This window comes from Pelmatolapia mariae, linkage group LG2 (genome assembly GCF_036321145.2).
Source record: "Pelmatolapia mariae isolate MD_Pm_ZW linkage group LG2, Pm_UMD_F_2, whole genome shotgun sequence".
Lineage (NCBI taxonomy): Eukaryota > Metazoa > Chordata > Actinopteri > Cichliformes > Cichlidae > Pelmatolapia > Pelmatolapia mariae.
In genome coordinates, this window is record NC_086228.1 from 33,656,641 (window position 1) to 33,682,275 (window position 25,635).

The window sequence follows — 25,635 nt, forward strand, 5'->3', positions numbered from 1 at the left end:
ATGGTTCTGGGCCGAGCTGCCAACATGAGTTTGATGGACATTTCTAAGATCTTCTCCCTGCTCCAGCCCAAGGAGGAGGATGAGGACGGCGAGCAGAGTCAGGCTCTGAACAACGCCGTGAGCAGCGACGATGTAGCTCTGCTCTCAGAGCTTCTGTCTCAGGAGGATTACAGAAAGTCTATCAATGCTCGAAGTGGGTGGGGGGTCCCCGTAACTCCCTTGCGCACTGCCGCTGCACTGGGACATCTGAGGTGCCTGGAGCTGCTACTGGAACACGGTGCAGAGGTGAGTCTTTGTGGAAAGGATGATGAGATGTTGAGGGTGTAACAAGGTGTCTTCGTTTTTTTAATTAACAAAAATGACATATTGGACTTGGAGATCATGGATTTCATTTAAAAGCTCCCAAAACTTTTCTTTTTATTTATTCAAAGGGAAGAGTAATTAAATAAGGTGTGATATTACAATACATTACATTACATTACATTTTACAATTTGGGCATTAAAGCTGGCGTAATGATATTTTAAATTCGAACAATAGATCAAATTTTTAAGTGCAGTGTGCAAGCAGTTACTAGGAGTCACAAGACCAACACAGTCCAACTTCGCAGCTCGTCTCAGTTCTGCGGAGCATCTATTAGATGCTTCTTTGGGTTTTTCAAGCTATTAACAATGTTTCTCTTTGTTTCCAGTGCATTCAGTGCACAAGCCAGCAGATGTCTATCAACAGATTTGCAGAATGAATTGATTATCTTCAGTCAAAGCCTAATCAGTAGCCTTGGGGGGTTAGATTTCCCACAGCAGCAGAGCAGAGTCAACATTGTCAGTTCAGCATTTCACTTACAGTGAGCTACAGAGCTGCTAACCATGTCATACTGAAGTAAAGGTGACAGCTTGCGGTGGCACACATGTGGATGTTGGGTTGTGCAAATGATACCTTCACTTAGAAGGGCGTTAAACTGTGATCCAGTCACTTACTTGCATGCACACAGGACGGTATTTGATACTTACTCAGGGGAAAAGTACTTGCGGTGATAAATCAGTGGCGTACTTCTTGTATCAACAAACTTTGTTTCTACTTTTAAAAAAGCCTGTTGGTTTCTTATGTCTGAATCCAGGTTGACAGCTTGGACGTGAAGGCCCAGACGCCTCTGTTCACAGCTGTCAGTGGGAAACATCTGGACTGTGTAGTTTCACTGCTGAATGCTGGAGCAGATCCCAATGGCAGCCAGTACAACAACTGCTCCCCGGTGCTGACCGCTGCCCGAGAGGGTGACGTCGACATACTCAGAGAGCTGCTTCGGTTTGGAGCTGAGGTAGATGTGAAGCCCAAAGTCCCCGAATGGGCCTCCAATGCCACAGCGTGCAGAGGGCCCCTCTACATCTCAGCTGTGTATGGACACCTGGACTGCTTTAAACTGCTCCTTCTTCACGGTGCAAACCCCAACTACAACTGCACGGATGAGAAAATGTTGGCCAGGATCAAACAGCCGAAGACAGTTTTGGAGGTGTGTCTCCGCTACGGCTGTGGGGTGGAGTACATTCAGCTTCTTATAGACTTTGGAGCAGACGTCTATCTGCCGACACTCATCATTGACAAAACCACTAAGCAGAACGAAGCTCTGCTTCTGCTCCTCAAGGAGAGAGGTGAGAGCGATTCACACCTGAATTTAATTTAAAATCCTTCTCCTCACATACAAAATCTTGAAGACAGAGCCTTCAGACCCCTCGCCTCTGGAACCAGCTCCCAGTTTGCATTCAGGGGACTAACATCCTCTGTGTTTTTAAGATTAGACTCAAAACTTTCCTTTTTGTTTTTTTTAAATAAAGGTTATAGTAAGGATGGATCAGGTGACTTTCAACCATCACTTAGTTATGCTATAATAGGCTCAGGCTGCAGGGGGATGTCCCATGATGCAATGAGGATTTCTTCTTTACTTACCTCTTTACACTTCACATGCGTTTATACACCACTGCTGCATGCCATTCAATTTTATATTCTCTCGTCTTTCTTCTTTACACGAACCAGTCATGGCAGACGTGCTGCCCCTCCCTGAGCCCGGTTCTGCCAGAGGTTTCTTCCTGTTCAAAGGAAGTTTTTTCTTCCTACAGTCACCATGCGCTCGCTCATAGTGGGGGTCATCTGATGGTTGTGGTTTTCCCTTTAATACTCTGTGGGGTCTTTACCTAAATTGTCGTAAGGTGCCTTTTGTTATGAGTTGGTGCTATAATGCCTCAGCATACAAATGTTGTTTTCTGTTTCTTCAACAGTTTGCCCCAAATCTCTGATGTCACAGGCTCGACTGGCAATCAGAGGATACCTCCCTTTTGCTAACAAGGAGCCTGCAATTGACAGCTTGGACATTCCTCTGATCCTGAGAAATTACTTGAAACATGAAACCTCAGACGTCATGTGATGCTTTTCTTTTTTTAAAAATTTTCTTTCTTTTATACATTTTTTAAATTTTTACCAGAACAAGCTAAAGGACTGTTTTACATCCGAATTGTTTATAGCTGTGAAGTCAGATGATTTTCTTTCATGTCTATGAAGCTTTTAGAAGCAAAAGGAGGGCTCCATGTTGGAAAATCCACTGTATCTTTGGGAAGTGTAACAACATCAGTGGCCACTAGAGACCACAGTAGCACCATACATTGTGGATATCCAAATCTGAGGCTCCTCACAGGCACTATTGTTATTCTGATATTACCTCACTACATCCACTTTGGCTCACTCCTTTAGTCGGGTAACATTACACAGACACATGTAGTCACCTTACTTATTTAGACATCCAGACACACACACACACACACACACACACACACACACACACACGCTGTCTGCACCACAACAGGATGTCTTAGATCTTGCCTGAAAAACATTCTTGTGTCTTTGGACTTCAAAACACCAGGAAGCAGAATGAAAAGCCTCCACTTCAGTGCCCCCAGCTGGGAGAATATATATGCATAACACTCATTACTTATTGATTAGAGCATAATTATTTTCAGGATTCAATTTTAGTGTTTAGAAGTTTGTTGATTTAAAAAAAATGTTTTCTTTTGTGTGTGTGTGTGTGAGATTAGTGATTACCATTGTGATATTATTTATCTTACATAATATATCCTGGAGTTAATGTGTCAGCTGTTAGGAATGGGCCCTACAAACAAACAGGAGATGATGTCACACGACAGGAAGGCCAGCACAATGCTCTCACTCACAGACTGATGCCTCGAACCCTCCCCCCCGCAGTTCTGTAGTTTTATTTTCAACAAAAAGTACAGCTATATCAGATATGGATTGATTTTTTTTTACAGCAAAGTACAACATATTCCCAGTGCTTCTGATTACATCAAAACATATAATGTACATACAGTTGACATTTCCACTCTCCCATTCACAGTTTCTGGATTGAATAGGCATTATTTTTCAGGTTTTTCATCTCTACAACAAATAATCAAACTCAAAAGCCAGCAAGAAAGAAAATGACAAATGTTTGCATATGATGACAAAGGATATGGATTCTGTGAGTACATTTTTCACTTGAAAAAAAATCCAGACACCCCCCCTCCCAAACCAAACCCTGAAACCAGATGGTAATATACAATGAATAGTGTCCAAATGTGGGATGTCAGTCTTCTGTTTGTTGCCATTGAACACCAACATCGGCATATGGCTCATTGAAGACTTTTACCCTGACTATTCTGGAACAGCACGGGACTGCATAACCGACTCCAAGGAGTTCCTACTGAAGATGTTGCTATGCTAACTGTGAGTGAACGCGCCTACTGGCTCACCCTGGACTAGAAGGAATTACATAAATCTGTGCAACTTCTGATGCATTCAACTAACTTGGCTGCCTTGGTTATATGACTGGAAAGAGAAAGCGAAAAAACAGAAATAAATTTGCACAGAAGGCTATCCTCTCAGCTCGGAGCACAAGGTCAGATTGATAGCTTTATAAGAAAACTCAAACCAGCGTATATACATCATTGAAACCATGTGGCCAAAATGGTACTGTTTAATACTGCTGTCAATAAATACAAGCGAGGAACTGCTTTGTAATGCCAAGTCATTGTACTTAAAAGGAACAAGAGTGTGATATGAACAGCTATGAAATACTGTGTGTGTGTCTCTTCAGGATTATGTTTTTTTTAGCCCGTCCCAAGAGGTTTCGAATTTATTCAGCTCTAAATCTATACACAAACACCCAAGATCAGTGCTAACTCATATTTGGTTCACTGTTGTCGTAGAAAAATGATTACCCGTTTTGCCTCTGCACATAATGGCATTCCACAAAAAAATAAAACAAACCAAAAAAAGTCATATATTTAGGAAAAAAATATTAACCAGCAGTCTGTAGCATAGCAGTGTGGGTTTAAAATGATGCTAGAGTTTATAGTACCCATCATATCTGGGCTAAGAGAACATCAGTGCCTTTGATTTTCCCTATCAGCAGTTCAGTGTTTAATTCAAGAAAAGATGTTCCCCTTTTATGTGTCAATAAATAATAATAATATTAATAATAGTAATACAAAAAACAGAAGCTACAACCTGTAATACCAAGTGAGCAGGAGACAGGTGGACAGAGAAAAGAACTCCCTTTAGTGAGATGGTATGGGTACACACAAATGAATGGTTCCGTGTTGCCGGGGAAAAAAAGAAAAAAGAAGATTCAACTGGAAGTTAAACAAAACTAAATGATCTCGTTAAGTGTTGCCTTAAGTCTCATGCAAAATATTGGATGCCACAAGCATGCAATTACCTGGTACTGAGATCTACCGCACGCTAGAACTGGAACAACATTCGTCTCCAACGCAAAATACCGATATCCAAATATATGATCTGTTCTTTTTACAGTATTTACAGTGTGTAGCTGCTAAAGGTAAAATAGATGACTCTTGATTCATAACTCACTTTTAATAATATAGATCGACACGCGAACCTAAGTTGACTAATGGAAATCTGCTTCCTACTATATATTCAAATTAAACTGTTTTTCAGCGTGTTAAATACACAATAAAAGAAGTCGATGCTTCTAAACATCTGAAATTGGAATTAATTTCTAATGTGCAATAAAACTGCTCCTATGTAAATGTGCGATAATATATGAAAATGAGTCGTCTTTCAATTTTTAAATGGGTCTCAATCAAACAGCACAGTATCTACTTATATGGAAAAAGTGGCCTGACCTCTAAGGCTACGTTCATACTGCAGGCTAAAGCGCATCAAATCCGACTTTTTTGACCCTATGCGACCCATATCCGATCAGCACAAATCCGATATTTTCAAATCCGATCTGGGTCACTTTCGTATGTGGTACTGAATCCGATACATATCTGATGTTTTAAAAAGCGACTGCTGAATGGTCATTAATTAAATGGTCATGTCGCATTAAATCCGTCTTTTATGTCACTAACACAAGACAGACACCAATTATCAGCGCCGGAGAAGCGCCCGAGAAGACATCGCGAACGCTTCCTGGCCATCCAGTGTAGATGTCAGTGAAAATGTTGGGAAGACAACGTTGGAGAAACGTGAACATTTTATTTGTACTTTATAATCTGCAGATTCTGACAGAAATCTGCAACTATCCTTTGAAGCACCGCTCCTCTCTAAAACAGCAATAAGGATCATTATTAGGCCATATGTAAATAACAAAATAACTTTATAACTTAAAGCAAAATTGGGAAGTGTAAAGTCTGAAACAGTCAAACAATATTGTTTGGTCTGGGTCTAAACAGAGCGCGTTGTGTGTGACGTCTTCTTTTGCGCATGCGGGCCGCTTTGAGGGTTCACACTAGAGCGCGTTTGCTGTCACATTTTATTTGCAGTGTGAACGAGCAGACAAAAAAATCGGATTTGATCAAAAAATCGGAATTGAGCATTAAGACCTGCAGTGTGAACGTAGCCTAAGTTTCTGTCCGAGCGGCTCTCGTGCACTGGGGAACGAGGAATTCCCAGTGTGCATGAGGGAAGGGGCGGGGGTTGTGGGAACAGAACGGAAGAGAGAGTGAGAGATGCACTGAAGGGAAAATACATGACTAATTCAAATCTGCCTGTGAAACTGAATAGATAATCACTAGTGGAATGCTGGAAGGCACTGTTAGATAGCATCTCTCCTCTCCGCAGCAGAACGGGCCAGCAAGTAAGCATGATTATTAGTGTGTGTGTTTGAGTGTGTGTGTGTGTTTGCCTGCATGCTTGTATCTGTATGTTGGTACTGGTGGTAGTGTTAAGTAGGGAGTTGGAGGGAGCAAGGAGGGTTGGCAGGGCGGGCCATAGCAAGGGACCTGAGGTTACGATAGCCTAGGAACCATATCTTTTTTTGCCGTACCAGCCAGGAGAACTATCTTCCAAAACAATCTCACTGGGAGCCATCTCTACAGACACCAGCAGCCAACTCACCCATTTCTCAACTTCCTTTACTGAAACAAAACATAAATTACAACATACAAAGCAATTGTAAGGTCTGTTTTTTCTCCAACAGGTTATAAGGCCTATAAGAAGGCAAACAAATGACATAGAACAATATAACTCTTTCATATCACGCTGTAGTGAATAGTGATAGATATAGAATGATATATCACATTGCACAAATTGTCAAACTGTATATGTACTGTCCATCTGGTGATATAATTCAACACAAAATGTACTCCTGTGTCTGAGGTCAAAACGTGGTCACAAACCGTGGACAGATGTTTCACTTACATTCCAAGTGTGGGAAAAAAAGAATACGTCTTCACGATGCATGTAAAATTTTCCTCTTCACTTCCTCAGATCTTCTCTTTTACTGCTGAAGGACTCTATAATGCTAGGATCTCTCGCAGACCACGGCTTCACGCACTTTTTTGTTGATTAAACAAAACCAATCTGATCACGCCACAGTCCTTTGGAAATCACTTAAGCAGAGCTGGAGCTAACTGCCAGATCTGAGGGGAGGGGGGCAACGTGAGGAGGGGTGAGGCAGAAAGCAGAGGTTTGGAGCTGGAGTCTATAGAGATGTATGAATGTGTCAGAGGAAACCTGCATGCTACAGATTAAATTCGCCTTTCTACCTCCGTATATGGCATCGGCTTGCACTGCTGCAGTGGACTTTTTTGTTTCCCCAGTTAGTTTTGGTCCACTTCACAAATCATTATCACTTTTTTAGACACCCCCACCCCCTTGAATACTGGATGGGCTTCTTACTTATTGGTCACACTGACGTGTTGATATTTGTATTGCTCATACTCAAAACGGGAGTACGTGCTGTGCTTTTTTACAGTGGGAGTGACACAAAACAATTAACCGAAGTCTTTTCTTTGACAGCTGACATGTTATTCTTTTGGCCAATGCATCACAACTTCACTTTTACCGCTAGTTTTCTGGAGGTAGGCTGTGCTTTTTTTTCTCTTTTCCACCCAGGTGCCAGCACAGTGCTACAGGGGTGGTCTCTAGGGAGGGCGGGGTGGGAGAGGGGCTGTGGCACAAGGCAGGCGGACCGTAGCCGGCCTATCTCCTGCTCCCAGCTGCTTCATCTAAGCTCACCGCCAAATCCAGCGCGCGCACACACCCCCTCAGCGCGATCAGACATGAATACCCTGTCACGAGTGGTTGGTGAACGGATGTAAATATACTATTGATGTTCCGCCTATTGATTTGTTCCCTGACCCATCATCACATCATGGCCAATGGCAGGTTTCCAAAAGAGTGAAAGTCTTCCTCTGAGAGCCACTGACTCACAGAGGCAGAGCAGGTGGATGGAGAGATAGAGAGGACGAGTGGGATGTGGAGAAGGAAGGGAACACCTAATGTCAGACTGTGAAAAGAAAGAGAGAGGGGGGGCTATTATATGCAAGCTGCTACAGAGAAGAGAATGAAGCTCTGAGTGCGAGGAGGAGGTCCAGACGCAGACATCAGCAGCGCAGAGATGGCTTGATGGGTGCGTGATCAGTGGCAGGATGGAGCTAACTGAGAGGTGAGGCTGACAGCCGAGCTTGGCAGGTCCTTCACAGGCCGCGGCGATCGGCTGAGGTTGTCGTCTCACATTCAGAAGAATGCATCAAACAATCTCACATAGCAGCACAGCAAGATCTCAGCTTTTTTTTGTTGTTTTTTTGTTTTGGTCACAATCATACTACTGGGAATGACTTGGCTTGGCCTCGTGTTTCTTTCCAGAAGATGGATTGAAAATGAACTCATGTAACAATCTCGATGACTTCAGGACATTCAGATGGCGTGATTATCCAGAAAGGGGGGAAGAGTTCGTGACAGTTGACTCAGCCGGAGAAGCATGATAACTAAGAATGTTACTAACATATATGAACTGTAAAGTTGTGTTTATTTTTTTATACGTTTTTTCTTTGTTTTAAATCCAAGTCTTCAGTCCTCTCGCAGCTTCCAATCACACTCTATATTAACATTGGTCCTTAACTTCAAAGTCTCGTGTTTGTGTGGGTTTTTTTTGTATTTTTCTTCATCATGGGGGGGAGGGGGGACATGATCATCCAGTGTTTAGTGCTTCTAAGAAAAATAGCTGGTCCATCGGAAGAGTCTGTGTATCTCTATTTCTTAAATGGAGCTAATCTACTAAAATTCTGCCAGAAAGGAGCCTGGCCTCTTTTGGATTGACTGAATTCAAAAACCTCTCCTTGTGCCATGTCCTCCGTTACCTCATACTGCCCCACACTGAGGGGGTCCTGTGGGGGCGGGTATGAAGGGGGCGTGCACCTGTTTACACCTGGGAAGGCAGGCGCCAAAAAAAAATAAAAAAAGAGCAAGAAGGTTTTGTGGGGGAGGGAGAGGGGACAAGGAGGCAGTGCAGGGCACAAAGCAAAAGAGAAAAAAAGAAGAAGGAGGGAGGTAGATAGCAAAGAGGAAACGTTATCAGTACTGCATCTGGAACAGGCACAACAACACAACATCAAGTCATGCTTCCACAAAAAACAGGCACATAGACATACAAAATGGGCCTTCACTGTTAACATTCCTGCATATTAATCCCGAAAATATGATGAATATATGATGAAAGCTGAATTGGGAGATTCAGCTCTAGCAATGACACAAGGGAGACTAAGGATGCTATTCAATCAAACTCTGTGGCGGGCAAACAAGAGAAGCAGCAGATTACAACTGATACGCCGATGAAATCGAGCATTTGGACAAAGGGGCGCTGTTCCACCATGTTTGTTAACAGCACGTTTGTTTGAATAGCACCCTCGACACTTGAGAACACAAGAGTGGCGAAAATAGAGCCAACAGAAAGCTGTTAATATGCATTTAACTACAGTCTACAATGTCGTCGAGCTACAGTCTACAAGCATCACAACTATGCTACTGTCATTATTAAATACAATCAATATTTGGAGATGAATATTCAAAAGTTGCCATGGCATCTTAGGAAAAGAATATGAGAAGATGAGAAACAGTGTCTTTTGTTTTTGGCCAGACGCTGTTTTAGCAGTTAGAAGGGTTCGATCTCTTTGTGTTAGTGGAACCTGTTTATCTGTTTATAGACAGCATTATGCTTGTAAACAGATTGGACAGTGACCGCATGCTCCAATGCCAACGTTAGACACAACACCTCCCAATGCTGCTTAGCAGTTGCCATGGCATCTTATTGTGCTAGCTCTAAGGAGAACTCTAATGCATATACCTTTATCATTTTCAAACCATGTCCATACAACATGGCCCTCTTTCTCAAGATGAAATCTATAAATGAATCTGAAATTCAAGAGAGTACTTCACCTTGTGCCAGCCAATGTACACATACAGCACTTAGAAACAGACAACATTTACTTCTGACAGACATCTACTGGGTTCCTAATGTCAGAGAGAACATTCCAGCAGTGGTCATTAGTTCATTAATACCTTAATGGATGGTCATGCTTATTGTGAAACTGGCAAGAACATCAGTAATGGTAAATGTACAAACATCTAGCCTAGCACTAAAATGGCTAAATAGTAAAGGATGATACCGGCAGTTCGGACATGTGGGTGCTTTGTCGCCGATGCTTCATCGGAAATTATCATTCTGAATAACTTGTTCGACGTCTTCCTTCTTTTACCGAGATAAGTGGTAAGTGTAGGTCTCTATGCAGTTTTTGATACCACACATGTGTCATAGATTTTTAATGTCACATATGTAGCATTAAAACAGAACACTTTCAATCTGTAAATTAGAAGAAAGGGCATAATCTTCCTATTTTATTATAAATCATGACCAACTGTGGAACATGTTACGAGATATCACAGCGTTCAGTGTTCACCAAAACAGCTTTTGTTTTGTTTCTGGTTGCACCAGAAGCACCAACAACCACTCTCATGGCCAATTCCCACTGAATGCAGCATTTGTCTTATAAAATTGCATGAGACAGACAATCATGTCTGATCATTAAAATCAATGGGATGTCACTGTTTGCATTTCAACAATCCTTTAGGTAAATATAGGATGAATCAAAAAAAATCATATGATTTCAAAATGCTTTAGTCGTTCACCGCTAACTATCAAAACATGTACTTTTAGAAGGAGGAGATTCATGAGTCTCACGTGGTTGTCAGTAGGCACTGTAACAACAGCAGAGGCTGCAGTGACTCCAGACATGCTAAAGAATGGGATGAGTTTGACTAATTTACACACATATGTATTGTGTCTGGGGAACAAAACAAGTTTTATATGCAAAAACTTTAAATTAAGCCATGTATTTTAAAATTCACCGCAAGCTTGTGTGTCCATTCCTTAAAAAAACAATTCTGATGATTCTTCTCATTACATTTTGTATAACTATGAATACCCAATGAGAATGTCTGCTATTCCAATGCTACGCTCTGTAGGCTTTGCACATTTAAGCTATTGTATAACCTCTTGGTCACATGCAGCATCTACTGCAATCAAGTCCCCCTGTGATGATATAAAAGTGTGGATAGGAAGTAGGGAAGCTCACCCTATTAAACAAAAGAAATTAAATAAGCTAAGTTTTGATCATTTTATTAGATTTTCTAATGATACTTTTACTCATACATAAATGCTTACGTAATCAGGTTGCCCTTGTAGTTCCAGTATGAGCTTTGGGATCAGCAACATGTGAAGCATCTAGTAGGATTGGTGAGGCCGGGTATATACACTATATTGCCAAAAGTATTCACTCACCCATCCAGATCATTGAACTAAGGTGTTCCAATCACGTTCATGGTCACAGGTGTATAAAATCCAGCACCTAAGCGTGCAGACTGCTTCTACAAATATTTGTGAAAGAATGGGACGCTCTCAGGAGCTCGGTGAATTCCACCGTGGTACCATGATAGGATGCCACCTGTGCAACAAGTCCAATCGTGAAATTTCCCCACTTCTAAATATTCCACAGTTAACTGTTTGTGTTATTATGACAAAGTGGAAGCGAAGTAGTAGGCCACGTAAGATCACAGAGCGGGGTCACTTGATGTTGATGTGCAGAGTGGGTAGAAGTCGCCAACTTTCTGCAGAGTTATTCGCTACAGACCTCCAAAGTTCATGTGGCCTTCAGATCAAGATCAGTGCGTCACATGCAGTGGTGTAAAGCACACCACCACTGGACTCTAGAGAGCTCGATCAGTTCTCTGGAGAGACAAATCACGCTTCTTGGTCTGGCAATCCGATGGACGAGTCTGGGTTTGGTGGTTGCCAGGAGAACAGTGCATGTCTGACTGCTTTGTGCCATGTATAAAGTTTGGTGGGCGTGATATTGTGGTGTGGGGTTGTTTTTCAGGAGTTGGGCTTGAACCCTTAGGAACCCTTAACACAGTCCAACATGATTGTGCACCAGTGAACAAAGTAAGGTCCATAAAGACAAGGATGAGCGAGTTTGTGTGGAAGAACTTGACTGGCCTGCACAGAGTCCCGATCTCAACTTGACAGAACATCTTTGGGATGAATTAGGGTGGAGGCCTTTTTATCCAACCTCACAAATGAGCTCCTGGAAAAATGGTCAAAAGTTCCTAGAAACATTTCTAAACCTTGTGGAAAGCCCTCCCAGCTGTTAAAACTGCTAACGTTGGACCGACATTAAACTCCACAGATTAAGAATGGGATGTCACTCATGTTCATATGCGTGTGAAGACAGACGAGTGAATACTTTTGCAATATAGTCTATATCCCCAACTGTAAAAAAGAGGTTTCAAGATGTGGAATTTCATATAAGGGGACTCAAACTGGATCCGGATTAGGATCACTTTTCCTTCAAAGAGGGATCAATCCTGCTGTTCCCGAATAATCGGATCCCTGTCATATGGCACTTCACTGTACTACAGTGTGTGCTTTGCTATGCTCCTGAGTCCTGAAGTTCTTATATACTATACTTGGCATTGCAAATTAACTTATTAGCTCATGCTGTGCTGCGCGACATGGTTCATGCTATGTAGCGCCTATTTGAATAAACAAATAAATAAAATTAATTTTAAGAAGTCTGCATTGAGTAAAAATACACAAAACAGTAGTTGGCTCAGAAACTAAGCAGTTTGTTTAAATCTAAAACAGGGTGTTGGGTGTTTCAGCATTAGAATCACAAGTGATAAAACGTTTTTCAGCACCTTCTGGGAAACGTGCAGTGGGAAGAGGCCTTTCCTCAGTAAGAGAAGAAAAATTCAAGCTCTGTGTGATGTTTTAAATCACTTTCAAGGCAAGCGTGACACAGGACCCACATGTCATGAACACCGGCATCCTCCTTTAAACTCAATACTTCATGCAAACAGCCCTCTGTCTTTTCATTGATGCTTAACAGCTGCTTTACAACTCATATCAGGTCATATCTTCAACGTCGTCTCATGTATGGGCTGACAGACATTTAACTTAAAAGGAGATACATCTGAAGTAATATAGCGAGAACACGTGAACGCTCGTGACTTTTCTAGCTTATTTAGACTTACAAGGCTAGTCTAGGTCCATCCATAAACAAAGTGTGTCAAAAAAGGTGTAGAAAGCAAAAAAACAGAGCAGGTAAAGGGAAGAGTAAACAGCGATGAGAAGACAGAGCACACCAGCGAAGAAAAAAAAAAAGGGAAATCACCTGATATCTTCTTGTTGCCTCACCTTTCTGTTTGGTCACTTTTCTCACTGTCATGGCTGCCTGTCGCTTCTGGTACTCAGAGATCTCAAAACCTAAAAGACAACAGCGTTATGTGCTAGAGAGAAGTTTCACACAGGGTCTGCAGATTAAAAAAGTTTTATTTAAATAACTTTAAAATACAGTAAAGCTTCTTTAATTTGGAATTCACGGACCTCCTGAGAGCTAATTTTACTGTATGTGGAAACTAGAGGAAGCATCATTCAGTTCTAGCCTTTTTGAACGAGTCCCAGCAATAAACAAAATCCTGCCCAGTCTGAAAAACACTTTGTAGTTTATCACCTTCTGCTACATTTTGAGCACAGCCCAGCCAGCCGGAGAAAAAGCCCAATTATCACTTTGGTCTTTCAGATTCAAAATCTACAAACCTCAGAGATAAAAAAAGCTGCATCACCCTGCAGACAGCAATGGCCCTTTAACCATCACAAGAGGCTCATGCTTGTGACAAGAAAACAACACTGATGTCTGCATCTGCTGATCTGTAACGTTAGCTACAACCACGCTCCTTTTGGTTGGAAAGAACAGGTCGCACATGAAACTGCTGACAACAAGGTTTGTTGACATTGCGGGCTATGCAGTTCATGATTTCTAGGAAGGGGCGCTGCTGCAATGTTTCCAAAAATTGTTTTGTAAAGCTTTGATTACCTGCATCTCCATTCAATTCAAGGGAAGGCAGATAGTTCTAAAACTTGTATTTTTAAAATTAGACAACTTGCACTGAAACGATCTAAATGGATAAATGGCCGAGGAAGAAAAAATGCAACTTTTTGGGTGAACTGTCCCCTTGATATTAGCTCATGTTTTTTGCAGTGAATTCCAACAAAGTATTTGCCCCTTTCTTACTTCTTTTATTATTCTTTTTGCATATTTGTCACACTTAAATGTTTCAGATAATCAGGAAAATTTTAATATTAGACAAAAATAACCAGAGTAAATACCAAATGCAATGTTTAAATGAGCATTTAATCTATTAAGGGAAAAAGCTATCGAAAGCCTACCTGGCCCTGTGTGAAAAAGTAGTTCCCCTAAACCTAATAACTGGCTGTGTGACCCTTGGCAGCAAGAACTGTAATAACGTGCTTGCAATAACTGGTAATGACTCTTTCACATCACTGTGGAGGAATTTTGGCCCATTCTTCTTTGCAAAATTGTTTTAATCCAGCCACAGGGGAGGGTTTCAAGCATGAAGGGCCTGATTAAGGTCATGCCAAAGCATCTCAATCGGGCTGAAGTGATTAGGCCACTCCACAACCTTAATTTTTGTGTTTTCAGAAGTGGACCTGCTGGTGTGTTTTTGGATCATTGTCCTGGTGCATAGCTTAAGTGCTATTGAGCTTCAGGGCATGAACTGATGGCCAGACATTCTTCTTCAGGATTTTCTGGTAGAGAGAAGAATTTATGGTTTCATCAATTATGGCAAGTCATTCAGGTCCTGAAGCAGCAAAGCAGCTCCAGACCATCACACTACCACCACCATGTTTGACTGTTGGTACGATGTCCTTGTTAGCTCCTTGCCAGATGCAATGGGGCTCAAACTTTCCAAAAAGTTCAGCTTTTGAAGATATTTCCCAGTTTTATGGATCATCAAGATGGTTTCTGGCAAATGCAACAGAAGATTTTGTGATCTTTTTGGTCAGCAGTGGCACAGCCTTGGAACATTTTGCCCAGCCTCTTCCTTATTGTTGAATCATGAATGCTGCCCTTAACTGAGACGACTGAGGCCTGCAGTTCTTGTTGATGTTGTTCTGGGTTCTGTTGTGACCTCCTGGATGAGCCACTAATGCGTCCTTGGAGTAATTTTGGTAGGCCAGTCACTCCTGGGAAGGTTCACCACTGTCACCGCTTTCTGAATATTAGCTCTCACCATGGTTCGCTGGAGTCCCAAAGCCTTAGAAATGGCTTTGTAATTACTTTCTCACACAGGGCCAGGTAGACTGGCATAGCTTTTTTCCCTTAATGAATGAAATCACCATTTAAAAACTGCATTTTGGATTTACTCAGGTTTTCTTAGTAAAATATTAAAATGTGTTTGACGATCTCATCTATGTAAATGTGATAAATATACAAAAGAATAAACTGAAGTTCCAGCATTTTGTGAACAAAACTAATAGTTTTCAAACAGGGAGGTGTAGAGCGGAGTGTGACTAACCGATTTTCTCATCCTCCTGCACCATCTTCCTCTCCTCGGCGAAGGCCCTGAGCCAGCGGATCTTCTCCTCTGGCTTCTTGGCCAGGAAGATGTGGATCTCCTCGCTGTCTTTGTTGCACAATTTAAAGGCATTCTTCACACTAACGTTGAAGTCTTCGTCACGCCCGTCTATAGTGTCCCGCACCTCGTAGCGATCCATGTCAATGCGGCCCTTATAGTACAGGATGTCCCGGCGTATCAGATCCTGGTGAAGAGCAGATAGATTTTTGTCATTGTGTGTGTGCTGAATCTTAGAGGTGCCGACAAACACGGTATCTCGAGAGTCTGCCTTACGCGACACCTTTCACTCACACGCCACAGAAAACAGCCCCATTTTTCAGCTCTTTGCCTAATATCACAAAAAAGGACGCATGGCACTAGATTATCAGATACACCACTAAAACCAGATGAATGAGTGTAAAATGACACTGCCATGAATCGAATCTTTGTATAGCAGGGGTCTCAAACTCATTTAACATCACGGGGCACATCCAGCGTAATTTCATATTAAATGGGCCACATCAGTGAAGGTGCCTAATAACGCCTGATAACAGTGCCTAATAACGTTTTAAAAAATGTCCATTTACTAAGCACATGAAGACGTTCAACTACAAAAGTAATTCCTGAGCTATCTTAAGATGAAAAGGCGCAATTTTAGCAATATCTCTCAGTTTTTTCGCATTAAAAGAAAAGCCATTTTATTGAATCAGAAATGTTTCAGATGGCCCTTTGGGTTTACACTGTAAAGGAAATAAAGAAATAAAAGAACCTGAAATTTAAAAAATACACCTCATGTGAATTCATAGAAAATATCTTCTTCTTTTTTTTACTGTGTAAAACTGAAAATTCTGTTGTAAAATTTTTGGTGTATGTCAGGTCATGGAATACGTCCTTTTTAGTAAGAAGAAATTTCAGTTAAAGGTTCAAAATGTATGTTCTGAAATTTCAACTTTCTATCTATTAATTTCTGAGCAACATGATTTTTGAGTACCTGAGCCCAACACACCAGCAGCTATAAAACACATACTGCAAAAGACACAAACACAACTAATGAATGAGTATTGACTGACATTGTTATTGCTCTGCATTTCAGCTCTCCACGAGTACACACAGCAACAATAACTGTAACCCTTCTAACTTTCATCATTTGCAGGAACAAGATGGCCACATGAAAAATTCTTCGCCGCGACCCCTCCCTCAGGAGGAAATGAACATCCCGTTACGCTGCGAGGTCGACGAAGGTACAAAGAAAGGATCGGGCGTCTTTTAATAAGCATGCAGAGGCAAATGTGCATCTTTGTGCTGATAAGGAAGAGATGAGAGGAAAAGAAGGCAGGCAACATGTAATGTGCTCCTCACGCGTCCCGAGGGCTCTCAGGAGCCGATACATATGTAGCACTGAGGATGCTGGATAAGCAAGAATAAAAACAAAGACTGGAATTTATAATTTAGAATGACTCGGAGCGGATTTTTGTTAGTGGACCAGAACAGCAGGCACACAGAGAGGTCTGAGGACATACCTGAGTTCATTTCTGGTGCCAGAGATGTTCAAATGTGACAAGTCAGGGGAGGCTGTGTGTGTGCGTGGAAAGACAATATAACTCCAAGTCTTTGTTTTTTTGTTCTGTGTGTGTGTTTGTCTGTGTAGTGATAAAACTATTGTTCCTCTGTTTCCACGCGTGTGTGTTCGTGATGCAGTTTTTCAGCCTCTGTGTGTGTTTGTGTCTAAGTGTCTGCCTGCATTTGTGTCTGTATCTCTGTGCGTGTATTGAGTCTATCCAGGCGTGAACATTCGTCTGACAGGCGAGCACAGCCTTGGTGCATTAGAGCCTAAACTACCAAAGCTCCATTTTGTGAAAGGCACTGAGGATTTGAACGCATCTTCAGCGAGGGCTGGTGTGTCTCATGCAGCATTATGTAATCTGCTTTCAGCTCTTGACTCAGGTTGTAAGAATTCACATTGTCTTCAAGCGTCTCTGTCACCAGCCATGTGATCTTGCAACTTCCAAGAACACGAGCGGAGGCTACATTTTAGCTTCTAAGCATGTTTTCACTCAATAAAGTCTTTAAATAAAGGGAAGACGTTGAAGAGAGACACAGCCTTACCTTCTTACAGAGGACCAGCTGGTGATCAAAGAGGAAGAAGACTCGCTGCTGGCTGCGTCCATACGGCTGATAGATCCATGACAACTCCCCAGTGTAGATGAGCTCTGAGCTCCTGTCCAATATATCATCCCCCTAGACATAAACACAACAGTTAAAGAGTTAAAGAATGAAAAGAATACTCCTGCTACAGCAAAAATTCATTTACTCATCACTGTTAGTCGCACTCAGCCTGTGGAAACAGTTACATAATATATTTTGTGGTTCAAAAAGAAGTCTTGGAAATTAAACCTGATAATGTCATAATCATGTCATCAGGGATAAATCAGAATTATGGAACGTTTTTTACAGGCTGAAACATCTAAATGTCTCTCCAGGTAGGAAGGGGGAGTGCTTGAAACCAACCAATCTTGAAACCAACTAGTAAATAAAATAAAATCTTATTACAAGCTGCCCAACTTTGCAAAGTGCAGTAGTAAACTGCTGGATTAATCCTTTGGAAATCAGTCAACACAGTTACGTCCTGCTCTGAAAATCAAGGTGTCTTTTTCAGTTTTTAAACACTCGCTTTCCTGCTGTGTGTGTTTCAATCCTAGCTCATCTGTTTTTTGGTATGTTAGTAAAAAAGCACTTGTCGGCCTACAGGCATTTAAAAAGAGACTAGTCACATCATTTAAACATAAGATGGCAGTCCAGAGTGTTCAGCTGGCAAAGCAAGTCAAAACAAACTACCTTATTTATGTTATTTACATTACTTTACTGCAGTCATTACTTTGTAGCCCAGCGTGAGAGTCTCTGCCTTATTAGTCTCCTCTGCTCTGTGTTTCAGCGTGTCTCAGCTATGTGTGTAACAATGAAAAAGGAGCAGAGGAAAGATGTTACTCAACTTCAAGTCAAGCCACTACGTTACTGTAAGTATAACTAAAACTTCCCAACAGGTGTTCATCTGTCAACTAAAATGCACCAGGATGCCTTGAAGTAGTTATAAAGACATTATTTTGTTTATTATTTCTTTATTATTTAACACTTTTTGCAAAGAAATGAAAAATTACCGGCACAAGTAAATGTTTTTATATCCAGTCTCATACACAGATTAAATACAAAGGACAAATCTGAAATGCAGCAGGAGACAATAACGTAACCTTTGGATTTTATTTTTTGCGTTTTTGCTGATTTTCTTCTGCTTGTTTATGAAAGAGAGAGCATAAAAAAGAAATACTTGATATATTCTTATTGTTATTATTGTATGTTACTGTTTTTGTTGGTGGTAAAATAAAAAGTATGCTCTGAGTAAGTGTGTCGCAGTGTGAATTTCTGCAAGTGAAACTACTACCATCAGAGTAAATTAATTATTATCAACGAGCAGCACTGTTGCCCCCAGGAAGGCCTGCGCTTGATTCACAGAGTTTCTTGAAAAGAGTCTGCAGATCAAATCATCTGCATTCATTTGTTTCCCTTTCTCAAAGCAAACACTTTCTCGCACACGTCAGTCATAAGCACGTTAACAGGCAATTTAGCCGCTTTAATCTCTCTGTATCGCTGTTCTTAACATTTTTGCTCCAGTTTGGCACCTCATAGTTAACACTAAACTTCTGAAAATGCCGCCAAAATATCTCAGTATTTTAAACTCACTCAACCCGAATCTGCCACGAAAAAATTAGAGAAAAGCCCACAGGGAAAAGCAGTGGCGGGGGAGCTTACTGTAGCATATCACAACCATTCAATGTAATTTACATTGCTACTATGGGCTGCTGGCCATGGCTGGATTCTTTTATTGCCTTTTGTGCAAAGACCCTTTCTGGTGGTAAAATGAAAACAAAGGCATAGGTGTTGCTGATGGACCCTTTTCTTTAGTCTGAGATGCTTTGGGTGTAAACTCCCCACATTTTAGGAATTAATGGCACCATTTGGGGAAACATAAAAACATAAACATTAAGCTGTACAGTACGGTACATTCATACACATACCTCCCAGTCCAGAACCGAGGCTTGCCACTGGGCGATCTTGTCAATATTCTCCAGCCGTCTCTTCCTCTCGTTGATTTGCTGGGTGACGTTCCGCATTACTGCCAGCGCTGCTGCCACGTATCGATAGTCACTACAGACACAGTGCACACATAATTACTCTTGGGTGTTTAAGAGTGTTGTAGCTCTTGGTGGTTGGCCACTCAAAGGCATGTAATGTTGTAGTAGTTAATGATACAGAGTAGCCTATTAAAGAGCGGGGTTATAAACTCAAGTAACAGTAGTAAATCTGCTGGAACACACTCAAAAAAAAGGAAAAAAGACACTGCTATTTAATTTTAATCAGCCACTTTCTCTATTCACAGTTAACTCCGGCTGCGTCTTTGCTAACTGAGCTGGATTTATCCCTCTGGCTTAGATGTGCTGCAGATCCAATCCTCACTTTGGAAGATAATATGTGTGTGTGTGTGCTTGTGTGACAGAGAGAGTCCTATATCTGGCAGATTCTCCACTGCTCCTAACAGTCAAACACTGCGATCTGGCAGGCCTCGCTGGCAGAGCTGGCACCTGTCCCTCTCTGGCTGAGAACGCGTGGTTTGTGAATGACCTGGAGCTGGCTGAGACATGCTGAATCACTTACACCATGTTTCTGTGGGTTTGCACGCATGAGTTTGCACATCTGGATGCGCACATATGCGTTTAATGCATGAAAGCTCATCAGCAAATGTTTAGATTACATACTCTGCTTCTGTGCTGCAAAAACATAGATTGCTGTGTGTGTGTGCCAACACCCGAAGAAAAAATCCTCAATTTATATTTAACCTGTTATCTCGCTCTTTCTATATACATATATAAGACAACTTAGCGTTCTTAATGAGATGTTTTCTTCAAAAAATAAAAAGGAAATAAAAAAGAGTATAAAACAACATTTGCTTCAGTTCATGCATGGATAATTACCGCTTCAGTGGTTTAAACCCAACACCTGCAACAGCTGCATTGCAACACAATGCATCTGGAACAAAATGATGCATCAGTAATGACTTCACTTTTAGAAGCAAATGCATTTCTATGAAAGGGCAACAAATGAAACAGCTGAAAAGTTATTCGTGGCCTCGGCGTACTGTACCTGTGCTCCTGTGCGGTGTATTTAAGAAGCTCGGCCAACTGGAGTGGATATTTGCAGATTTTCTGGACGGGCGTGAGCAAGAAGCCATCTATGGCGATGTCAATCATTTGCTGGAGGAGGCGACAGGCTTCGAAGAAGTGCTGGTACCTGCCATCCCTCATCAGTTTGCTCAGCTCCATACAGGCATCCAAGTGGTTGTTGCAGTATTCTGAATAAATCCAGAAACCGTCTTGCTGTAGTGCAAAGGAGTAGAGATGGACATCATCAGGATAATTAAAAAGAAAAATCATATAAATAGGGGAGTGATTATGGTTTCTAAAACATTAATTTCTTCTTATCTTAGGATGCTGTTAGCTGGTTAATTAGCTCCACAATTTAAATATTATCTCAAGATAACGAGACGAGATAAAAGAAAAATCTATTCTCTTCTTCTTCTTCTTTTATTTTTGGTCTAAGTTTGTCTAAAATATACTCACGTGTTCTAAAAAGCACGGCCCGATTTCAGAGAGGTGCGGTTCCTCTGTGTTGTACTGTTTCTCCAAATCTCTGACAAAACCCATCTGAAAGCGGTAGATGTCCTCGATGTTTCCAAAGATGACCTTTAACTGGTCGTCGTTAAACATGTCCACGCGCTTCCTGCACTGGCGCAAGTAGCCCTGCAAACAACACCGGTTACAGCTACAGTGAGGCTTTGACAGATGATCCTGTTCAGATGAGCACAAACATTTTTCAAAATGAGTATCAGGTCTCGAACTGTGCCATGGCTGCTTGTAGTTAATTAAATGCCCTGAAGCTTTGGCACTTTGGGAACAGATCTGATATAAGATAGCCAGAATTCTCCCTGCTGTCATTGTGAAATATGCATGCTAATCCTTTTTGTTTTGTTTCTTGAAGTCAGGCTCAGTTCAAATATGCATAATCACAACAGGGACTTCACATTATTGTATCTGAGAAATGTGACATTTCAACAATCAAGTCATTTACTGGTGATGAATTAAAACATCTGAGAAACATAAAAACCATTACAGGCATCTAATAAGTAATTAAAAAAAAAAATCTTAGCATCATTTTGACTTCAGCAGTGCAAAATTTCTTCTTCTCTGTAACTTTTCTAAAACACCGAAGCAACTTACTTTAATGAACTGACCGGCTTTTTAAATCCAGAATATTCTACATCTGTATTTTTGATTGCTTGGTCTGGTTTTTAGCTCTTCAACTTCAGTTTTTATTATTTAAAAGTGAGCTTGTTCAAATCTGTTCCTCAGCTCAGAAATATCCTTAGACTGTTTTGCCCGTGCATGTCCGTGAATATTTGGAAGATGAAAGTTGCTTACATTAGCAAGACGTGCAGAGGTAAAATTCACGCTTTATTGCAACTATTCTTAAACAAGATGCTTACCTAGATATGACTTGAAATACAAACATGTATAGAGAAGTTTAGGGAAAGATGATTGGAAAATATGTGATGGAAATCGTCTAAATTCAAAACTGTTTATTCTAGCATATAGCACTGCTGTGTGCTGTGCATTAGTGCCAAACATCTCCACTTTGGTCTTGTCTGTCCAAAGGACGCTGTTCCAGAGGTCTTGTTGTTTGTTCAGATGCTTATGAAAACATAAGCAGTGCTAGCATGTTCTTTTTAAAGAGAAGAGGCTTTCTCCTGGCAAACGTTGCAAACAAGCCATACTTGTTCAGTCTTTCTTTAATTGTACTGTCATGAACTTTTAACATGCTAACCGAGGGCTGCAGAGTCTGAGATGTAGCGTTGGGGTTTTTTGGAGGTTTTACGAGCATCACACAGTCTGATGATGGAGTGAATATGCTGGGACATTTACTCCTGGGAAGATTGTGTGAGCACACACCTGAACAGCAAAGTGCCAAAACGTCTTCTGTTAGGTGCTCACACTTGCTAATGATTAATCAGTCAAGTGCATTTTATCATCAGTGTGGTGGCCAGTAAATAACAGTGATATCAAATATCTAACTTAGCGAGTTAGATACCACTGCTTAAAGACCAGACACATGCCAGGGAAAAGCAGGCCGTATACAGTGTATGTTGTAAAGACATTTAAATCAAATGATGCAGCATATAGAGGCAAAATTGTACCAGCTCCAAATATTTTAGAAATTAAGATATTAATATATTCAAATGTGTGCACTTTATAGAGGATACATGTCTGTTTATTATATATTAGACTGAGATTCCTGGCTTGGGAGCATTTTTAAAGAGCTGCAATTCTAATAATATAAAAAATGGCCAGGGTTTTGTTTATTTTTATTAGGTGTGAATTTTAGCTTGTCACTTCAGGATGATTCATAATATAATGACAAATTTAGTCTGGACTGCTGGGACCACTGTGTACAGCTGACATATTGCGGTTTTGCATTTAGCTAAAAAAGCATTATTTTTGGCCTGTTTAGCAAACGAGAGAGGGAAAAAAATGCCTGGAATAAAAGTGTGAATGTGGGAGTGTTACGAATTTATGCAAGATACTAGATGCGTAGCATCAAAAAGACTGCTGCTTTTTAATTAATTCAGCTTCATACCATATAGTTTATAACCTGTCCTGCTCTTACTTGACATATTAAAGCAAAGCCGGGAACAGTAGTGTATATAGATGTGTGATTTATGAATGTGTGCCAATGTTTAGTACCTCACAGATGTCCTTGAGGTGTTTGATATAATGTCTCTCTGTGCTCATAATCTCATTTATAACGTTAGCCCTCATCTGGTCTCGGTTTTGGAGGGGTGAGCCCAGACACAAGCAGTCATTGGTTGGATCCAGGTGCCCGTTCTGTACCTCACTGGTTCCTTCAGCTGGCTCTGCTCCACCGTCTTCCTGGTTCACCCACAGCTGAGGACAAATACATTCATGCACACACAAGAGCCACATGCATTCGAATGAGTAAAGAGCTTTCTTAAAGGTTGGGTGGGGAAAAAAAGGATTAGACAACATATTCATATATAATGATTATTGTTAGTATTAACAAGTAATATTAGCTCTCCTAATATGGTACCAGTCACACATGAAAGCATACACACCCAAACATCCCACACATAAACACAGCGCTTCATTAAGAGGTCCTCTGGTAGTTTGGACAGTGAGTCGCTCTCTCGGTCCAGCATGTCAAAAAACATACTGCCAAACACTCCAGAGTATAAAACAGCCTCTCTCAGAGACCGAGCACATATTCTGAGGGCATTTAATGTGTGACTCAAAATCTGCCCCCTACACATATGCATGCATATACGCTCAAATACCACCTCATGATTTCACTGACACTCACGCACACACATAGAGAGCCACATACATCGTGTATTCCACTCTCGCTCATAGAAAGGGCCAAGTGAGCGTGGTTTCAGATGCCCAGCAGCCAACACCTGATGACACACAGTTTGCCAAGAGAACATCAAAGAACCGACGGGTAGAATGTCAAACACAAGATGAGAAATGTAGCGCCACAGACAAGCAGAGTGACGGGTGGTAGAGCACTGACTGCAGACGAGAACTAGTAGCGCAGCATTAAGACTGAGAAATAGTCAGAGTCAATAGTAAATAAGAGTACTGAAGAGAATGATCCATTCTCATGAGTAATTTTTCCAAAATCCATCTAATTCTATATGAATACATTTGTACAATTTTTTTTAGAATGGCCCTTTAAGGAGACATTTCACATTAGCTTTACTTTTGACTCATCAGTTCTGCCTCTCTATCGACCCCGTTGAGGAATGATGTGATAACGTTAATGTTTGGTAATGTCGAGGGCACGTTGCGTGGACAGACTGGAGCGGGCGGGTGGGCGGGCAGGCTGGATGGGTAGATGAAGCTGGGAAAAAAACGCACCTTTGACGTGGTGTTTTGGAACCGTGGAGTTGCTATGGGGTTGATATAGAAAACCTGTTTTGTTTGGGGCTGAGGAGGGTGGGGTTCCACCTTGGAAAGAGAGAATGACAGAACAGAAAGATACTTTTTGGTTGACAGTCAGTCAGCCTGTCTGCCCTGCCCTCTCAGGAGTGAATATGGAAGGGTGGACAGGTGGGAATGACCATGGAAAGTGTCTGGGTGGGTTGTCTGCTGTGGGATCCCTTCAACTGCAGCAAAGATGCTAATTCTTCCTTCCTTCATAAAGACACTAAACCACATCAGGAATGTTCAACGATATATTCAACTTTGCATCATAAATTGTGTCTTTTTAAAATATTTTTCATTTCAAATTTTTAATTTTCAGATAAAAGCCTTTTCCTGCTGTATCTGAAATGTATATTTCAGGGTTGCCGCATCACAATTTTATGGATTTCCACTGGCATGCCTCACTGCTTGCTTCCAAATTTGCTGTGATGTCAAATATCATAGCCGCAAATATATGCCTTGGACTAAGACTTTAGGTGAGAAGCCTTCTGCTTTCATCCAAAGAAATTTCAAAGACATATCGCAGCGTTAAACTATGAATATACATCTTCCTGTACAGTCACGCTTCACCATTCCAAGAGAAGTGCAATTACAGAAAGCAGAAGTAAAAGTAGTAGGGAAAGCAGTGGCAGCGTGCAGTTTTTAGATTAAGCTGAACTAAGACATGGGTGCTATTACATAATCATGATGTAATGCGAGGATGTTGCAAATTTAATTGGATTTCAAGGATAGAAGTTGAAGGTGATGCTACGCTAAAAAAAAAAAAAAAGGGGCTCATCAGCATCTTTGTTTTCTTGTCCCTGAACATCCGATAAAGGCACCTCGCTAGCTGTTTTCTCCTCTCTTCAGTGTTATGTATTATTAAAATAAAGCAGCACTTAACAGTGGAACTGTGGAACAAGCATATTAATGTGTGTGCTTTGTGAAAGTGTGTTTGTGTAAGGCGGAATAATTGTGCATGTGTACCTTCCAGTATGTTTATTTATCAGCTCGGGTGCATATGTTCATGTGCCTCCATTTGTGTACGTGTGTGGGTGTCTGTTGTGTCTGTGGTCGCTGGCCAGCCATGGCTGCAGCTAACTCACCCGTACAAAGCTGGCAGGGAACCATCCTTCCTCCTCATCAATCTGGCCCCACCACCAGTCCTTGTTGGAGGCGTCCAGCACCTTGATGACGTCGCCGGCCTTAAACGCCAACTCCCGGTCCGCCATGGTCACATGGTCCCATACCGCCTCAGCGTTGACGATTGAACCTCCACTTATCAACTGTAGA

General features: G+C 41.3%; 2 protein-coding genes across 9 annotated transcripts in view; one reads left to right on the forward strand and one right to left on the reverse strand.

The window, feature by feature from the left end:
* On the forward strand, window positions 1-2,874 carry LOC134637323 (ankyrin repeat and SOCS box protein 12-like). Its single transcript, XM_063487729.1, has 3 exons — window positions 1-285; window positions 1,116-1,644; window positions 2,269-2,874. Exons 1-3 carry the CDS (start codon window positions 1-3, stop codon window positions 2,412-2,414), a joined length of 960 nt encoding a protein of 319 aa, XP_063343799.1. The 3' UTR covers window positions 2,415-2,874.
* Window positions 2,875-3,194: 320 nt separating this feature from the next.
* Window positions 3,195-25,635, reverse strand: part of LOC134645520 (rho guanine nucleotide exchange factor 9) — a 48,319-nt gene continuing 25,878 nt past the window's right edge. For 3 of the 8 annotated variants that reach the window (XM_063498994.2, XM_065469925.1, XM_063499027.1), the window contains 10 exons: window positions 25,449-25,628; window positions 24,298-24,387; window positions 23,107-23,307; window positions 20,929-21,108; window positions 20,453-20,685; window positions 19,330-19,459; window positions 17,366-17,497; window positions 15,221-15,464; window positions 13,038-13,106; window positions 3,195-8,714 (listed from right to left, as the gene is read on the reverse strand). In XM_063498994.2, coding sequence (XP_063355064.1) covers window positions 8,539-8,714; window positions 13,038-13,106; window positions 15,221-15,464; window positions 17,366-17,497; window positions 19,330-19,459; window positions 20,453-20,685; window positions 20,929-21,108; window positions 23,107-23,307; window positions 24,298-24,387; window positions 25,449-25,628 — 1,635 coding nt within the window. In that variant the 3' untranslated portion in view covers window positions 3,195-8,538. The remainder of the gene's footprint in view (window positions 8,715-13,037; window positions 13,107-15,220; window positions 15,465-17,365; window positions 17,498-19,329; window positions 19,460-20,452; window positions 20,686-20,928; window positions 21,109-23,106; window positions 23,308-24,297; window positions 24,388-25,448; window positions 25,629-25,635) is intronic. The other 5 variants (XM_063499020.2, XM_063499003.2, XM_063499012.2 and 2 more) reach the window with 2 other exon arrangements.

Bases quoted from the DNA above. Each gene is read 5' to 3' on its own strand.
- LOC134637323 (XM_063487729.1), top strand. From the start codon at position 1: ATGGTTCTGGGCCGAGCTGCCAACATGAGTTTGATGGACATTTCTAAG. The intron at 286-1,115 runs GTGAGTCTTTGT...GTCTGAATCCAG, and splicing joins TACTGGAACACGGTGCAGAG to GTTGACAGCTTGGACGTGAA. The intron at 1,645-2,268 runs GTGAGAGCGATT...TTTCTTCAACAG, and splicing joins TCTGCTCCTCAAGGAGAGAG to TTTGCCCCAAATCTCTGATG.